The sequence below is a fragment of the Lepidochelys olivacea genome (genome assembly GCF_965140295.1).
Source record: "Lepidochelys olivacea isolate rLepOli2 genome assembly, chromosome: 1".
In the NCBI taxonomy this organism is placed as follows: Eukaryota; Metazoa; Chordata; order Testudines; family Cheloniidae; genus Lepidochelys; species Lepidochelys olivacea.
The window spans coordinates 124986275-124992274 of NC_140411.1; the positions used below are offsets into that span (position 1 = coordinate 124986275).

Genomic DNA, 6000 nt, shown 5'->3' on the forward strand with positions numbered 1-6000 from the left:
TGGCTATTTTTCAGCATTGCAAATGAATACCACAAGGATGTGTGGTATCCCAAACACATTTTTCTCATGTGTTCCATTTTTCTCATCCTTTTATTCTTGATCCACTGGGGCTAGTAAATTTACCACCTTTTGTTTATAGTCAGAAACACAGGGAAATCGTACAACATTACTACAAAACCGGGAGACTACATAAAATTAACTCTTGGTAAGTTAAAGTGGATAACTAGATGTTGCCAAGTTTAAAATTGGTTAGAACAGAAAAGCAGTATTTTTAACTTAAAATGAAAAGATTACGGAAATAACCAAACTGTATTATGTCAAGTTACTGCATAACTATCCTATGTGAAATTACATACAAAGTTACTAGTTTTAGATTTTTATTTTTGGCTCAGTTCAGTGTAATGAAATGGTCAGGACAGACACTGTTGGAAAGTGAAGTCCTTTATTTACTCACACAGCAGATACAGCAGTAATGAAAGCTTCCTCCAGGCTCACCAATATGCATCAAACATCACAGAGAGGTTCCACAAGTGACAGAATATTTCACTCACTGGCCCCTCTGCTGAGAGGGTATTAACTGTGATAGTCATTTCCCACTTGTGGGAACAGAAGAGAGATCACAGGCTCATTTAAAAACAACACACCAAATGGCCCTCAGATAGCAACCAACGGGGATGGATTTGAATGAGCAACCCAGATGAGAAAGTCACAACATTAACCTTTTCCCCCACCCCCAAGCCTTCTAGTTTCCAGTGTGTCTTAGATGTACAGGTAAATTAGATACAAGATTAAAAACCCACAAAAGATAACCAGTAGAGGATCTCGAAATGAATTAAGACATGATGTTATAAGACTGTAAAGGGGAAAAAAAGTCCTATCAGATTGTCACTTGTCTATATGTTTTTCATTTCAAATATAAAGATCTTGTAACCTACCCACTTCTTTATCTCTTGGCTTTTCCACATAGCTGGTGTTGGAAGGAGAATCAGACAAGCACAGTAAGAGAGATAGTATGGCGTAATGAGCATCTGTCTTTAAAAACACACAAGAAAAAAAATCAATAAATGGAATAAAATGGTTTAAAAGACTTTAGGAAACGAACAGACTAGAATGTTGGTATGCCACAGTGTGTAGTATTAGCCCTCACAGCTCATCTCAAATTAATGGATATCCTAATTTACTTATTTTGTTCCAATACAAACTGAAAATCTAGTCACCTAAAATTCTTGTTTAAATTATGCTAAACATGACAAATTAAAGCACCTCAACTAAAAGTCTACATGAGGTTTAAGGACTCCTCATCCATTTACTCTAAATGACTTCTGTAAACTTATTTCTTCTATACAGCCAATGATTACACAGGACTATTAGCAGCCACTCACCCTTTGTGAATGGAACCATTTAATGATTCTGACATCTACATATTTTGACCTTTTTTTATTTAAAAAATACCTTTTAAAAGCTGTTTCTGGGCTAAGAGGAAATCATGCACTTCTATTAAAGTAAAAGTTTATGGCCAGAAGATACCACCAGACCATTTAGTTTGATCTCCTATGCATTACAGACCACCAGCAGCACCCAGTTATCTGCACCATAAACCCAACAACTAAAATTAGACCAAAGTACTACTACCCTCAGGAGACTAAACTATTGTGTGCCACAGGCAAAGAATAGGAGGGAAAAAATAGCATAAATCAAATTAGTAGAAAAGCAGCCTGGTAAGCACCAGGCTGTATTACAATATCACAGTCCTTTTTAAGGCTAACACCATTCTCCTTACAAGAATCTGCCAAAGTACTTTATTTACAAAATCATCTTTGAGACACCCAAGTTCACTCATCAACAAGAGCAACTGCTAAAGGTCACCGCAATTACCTTATACAACACTGCTGAGTGCTAAATACAACCTGACATTTCTGAGCATGTAGACTGGATCACACTTTAATCACTAAAAACAACATAAATAAAAGTACATATACGTTGAAAATCTCCAGAGGGGAAGTATAGCAATTCAGGGTGCATTTACATTGCTACTGTATAGTTGTTCCTTTTTCCAACATTGAGAAATCTAAACCAGTCCAAAGAAAGGTCACAGTTCAGTTAAATTAGAAATTAAGTTAAGGGTCTAAGCACAGGCATTAGGAAACACACAGCCCTACTAAATAGTATGACATCATAGAGCATGTCTCTAGCCAGCTCAGGGGCCTGCATTTCACAACAGCAGCAGCTTTCAGTCTTCAAAGGTCAACTAGAACAGGTTCAAAACAACCACACTGGAACCAGAGTGACATGGTCCAAGTGAGAGCACACAGTTTTAATCCAGCAGAAGCCATAAACTGATCTGGGACTCAACACAGTTTTTCAACTGAAAACTATGAAATCCTGTTTATTTAAGATGACCGACTAGATTCCCCCTCTGTCCTATCAAAAATGTTCATGCAACTCAGAATGGAGCTCTATGCCTCTTATCTGCAATGTTAATGATAAAATTTAAGCCATGAAAAGTGCACCCAGACACATGGTAATAGATGCCCAATAAATACATATTTTAGTAATAGGGAGAGGGTAGGTTATAATTTTAAAAATCAGCTCACAGAGTAGCAATCATATAGCTTAGTAGTAATGTAACTCATTTGTACTTTCTGGTCTAAAACTGTTACAAAGTGACCAGCATCAGGATAAATGCAAAGAAATTAGAACAAAGAAGAAAAAGTTACACACCTTTGTTTCTTCAGTGCTCAGAAGTGGTGAGTTCAGAAACTTTTCTATTAGTCTTTTCCAGCTTGCAGCTTTACTGAGGTCTGAATGAACAATCAGCTTTTCATGAATTCTGATTTAAAAATAAATAAATCCTATCAATGAATGCTTCAAATGAACAGAATTAATCAACATAGTAAAAATAAGACAAACTTACCCCTCTATTGTCCTCTCTACTTTGTGACTGCTTACATCAAGAAATCGATGAAATCTAGATAAGAAATTAAAACAGAATACAGTTTTTGCATTGTGCAAGGAAATGTTTGGGGGAAAAAACCTATAGGTTAACAAGTGAAGCACCTCATTTGTCAAGTCATATATAAATACCATAATCAGTTGAACAAATTTTCTTTGTTAAATATTCAAAACATGATTAATTCAAAGATAATATTGCTCTCTATATGAGTTTTAAAAAAACAAGAGAAATATTTACCAAACATTTACTTTATATTTCACTGTTCATGAGAAAAACATCTATAATTAATGCCTAGGATGGCAAAATGTGGTGAAACTTACATTTAGCCATCATATATAAATGACTGGATCCACATGGATAAGTCTGATTTTATGGGAACGGGGGGGAGGCAGGCATTCAGTAAAATTAATAATAGGCTACTCTGTACTTCTGCTAAGTTTGCCCAGAACTTGAAACATAGTCTCACCTACCTCTTGGCCAGTGGTGAGCACAAAGCTTTCCTTGATGAGCGTGACAACCTAAATCATCGATTTGTGCAGAATTTAAACAACCATTTGTTTAAAAAAGGTTCTATCTTGATAGTTATGAAGATAGCCTTCCAACTGGGAATTTGTGCAGTGCTGTCTTTAAGTCTAAGACTGAGTCTAACATGGAACAGTTCACTTTCTGTCACTTAAGATAATATCTTTGAACAGCAAAGTAAAATGTAAAAGTTTATGATTGGTTTTAAAACAGCTATTCATTCTGCTAACCCTGCGAGCAACAGAAAGTGACACAAATCACTCTTATTGCTTGGGAAATCTATAAGAAACAGAACAGCAAAGAATTGGACATATTAATATTGGAGGAGGACTCAAAAACAGAGGCACAGGATAGTAGACTGGCAGAGACGACACCAGCAATAGTCAAGAGGCTGGAGGAAAGACAGAGTGGCACCCATCCCTACTATTCACATTACACAAGCTAAACAGGAGGCTCTGAGGTGGGCATGGAGCAAGAGAAAGCAGAGATCCACAAACGGAATCAAGGAACAGTATCCTATTAAGAATACCAGCACCCTTCCCAGCAGCTGGTGATGGGCTGGGCTTCTTACCCGGGCATTGTACCTAAACCATGTTGATGCACCCTTCTGTCACACTGTGTTTTATTTTTGCCTCTGACTAGTAGATGCTTGATAACTATTTGAAGAGCATTATTATTTAAGCAGATAAACAAGTACTGTGCTTGCAATCTGGATCTGCAATGCGCTGCTAATGTTCGCTTAAAAGTATTAGATTTACACAAACAGTAAGAAGCCTCACTTGTAAACACCTACACTACACAGCAGTTGCTACATGCCAAACATTCTGGCAGGTATCATCTCATTTGATGTCATATATTGAATAATGGTAACTGTTAACTTTTAAATAAGCCTGTTAAATTGTTTCTCACATCATTACCACCAAAAACATCATCACAATAACAGCCTATCAGTTTGGTAATGAACATATTGTAAGAAGTTCATATGTAAGATAAAAAGTTAACTTCAGTACACTCCTGAAAAAAGCTGAACAAATTTTAGGTTTCAATCCATAGTTATGCATGATTACTATGGTTTTCACCCTTAAAACAAATATCTACTTCATTAGATGGACAGTAGACTCATAATAATGTTCCTAGCAACTCTGAAATTTTATTTTTTTAGAAGTCTACTCCCCATTGATGTTTTAGGTTCTTTTCAACAAGGGAGAAACTGACATGCTACACTTCTACAAGGATTTAGGCATGTGCTTAACTTTATGCACTGTATGTACTCCCCCTGACTTCAAATGGAGCTACTCAGAGTGCATTAAGTACATGCATAAATCTTTGCAGAAGCAGGGACTAGTTGACAACAGGTGGGAAAGAGTGAAACTGACTACATAAAAGTGCTGTCAATTGGGGGGTGGGAGAATTCCCTCTTAAGATCACAATAATTTGAAGAGGCTACATGCCATTTGTAACAATTCATAAAACAATTCAGATGGAAGAGTGATTAAATTGACTATGCCTTTATAATTTTTTAAGATTACAGATTAATAAAGGCTATGTTGAACTCATTTCACATGCCTTAAGGTCAAAAGCATGTCTGTTTTTTGGAGAGAAAAGTGCACTTATCAAGGCAGACCTTGACTGGTTGTGTTTTATCTGACAATGCTCAGTTTGAAATATTTGCTCATTTCAATAGGTGTTATTCCCTCTCTTCCCTAACCTGATGCCTTGAACGTCATGTTGATAGTTTCTGTCCGAAATCACTAAAAAAAAGCAGCTTATTTTATGCCAACAGACTAATACTGTAACACAGTGGCCAGCAAGAGATTGAGAGCTGCCTCAAGGGCAGCCACTGCTCCTCTGACAAGCCGGGGTAACTCGGTCCCGCCTGATGAAGCCGAGCCCGGATCTCTTTGAGGGAGAACAGGCGGGTGCGCTCCCGGGGCCTGTGCCACGGGCGCAGCAGACAGCGGTGACTGATGGGGGCTGCCAGGAGAGCGCCTGGCCGGGTACGCGGCTGGCAGGCGGCAGCGCAGGCAGGCCTGACACGTGCCAGAGCGTGAAGGCGGCAGCGCAGAAACGTTGGAACCGCCCGCGCGACGGCGGCAGCCTGAGCGAGCCGGGGAGGGGGGAGGCCCCGTCCGTCCCCCCCCCGCCCGCCCGCAGACAGGGCGGGCCCCACACACCGAGCACGGAGGGAGCCGCCCCGCCCCTGGCTCCCCGGGGGGGGCAGCGAGACCCGGAGCGCGCGGCCCCTGACCTGAAGTTGGACCAGGCGAAGCTCAGCGCCGTCTGGAAGCGGCCGCCGGGCTCCTCCCCGCCCTGCGCCTCGCGGAGGCCGGTCAGGCGGCGGATCAGCGCCCGCACGTCCCGGTCCTGCTCCTGCTCGAGGGGGCTCCAGCGCGCGGGCTGAGCGGCCATCGCGCGCGCGCGCGCGCCTGGTGGGGGAGGGGGAGAGGCGGCGGTGCGTGTGAACCGCCGTACTTTGTTTCTGTCACCGCCGCGCCGTCCCGCAGCACGTCTCGCGGCACTTTCCC

General features: G+C 40.9%; 1 protein-coding gene across 1 annotated transcript in view; it reads right to left on the bottom strand.

The window, feature by feature from the left end:
• TUBGCP5 (tubulin gamma complex component 5) overlaps positions 1-6000 on the bottom strand; it is a 49680-nt gene extending 43680 nt beyond the window's left edge. The window contains exons 1-4 of the mRNA XM_084617876.1: positions 5724-6000; positions 2915-2968; positions 2722-2830; positions 936-1032 (exon numbers count right to left, since the gene is read on the bottom strand). Of these exons, the coding sequence (XP_084474002.1) occupies positions 936-1032; positions 2722-2830; positions 2915-2968; positions 5724-5884 (421 nt within the window). The 5' untranslated portion in view covers positions 5885-6000. The remainder of the gene's footprint in view (positions 1-935; positions 1033-2721; positions 2831-2914; positions 2969-5723) is intronic.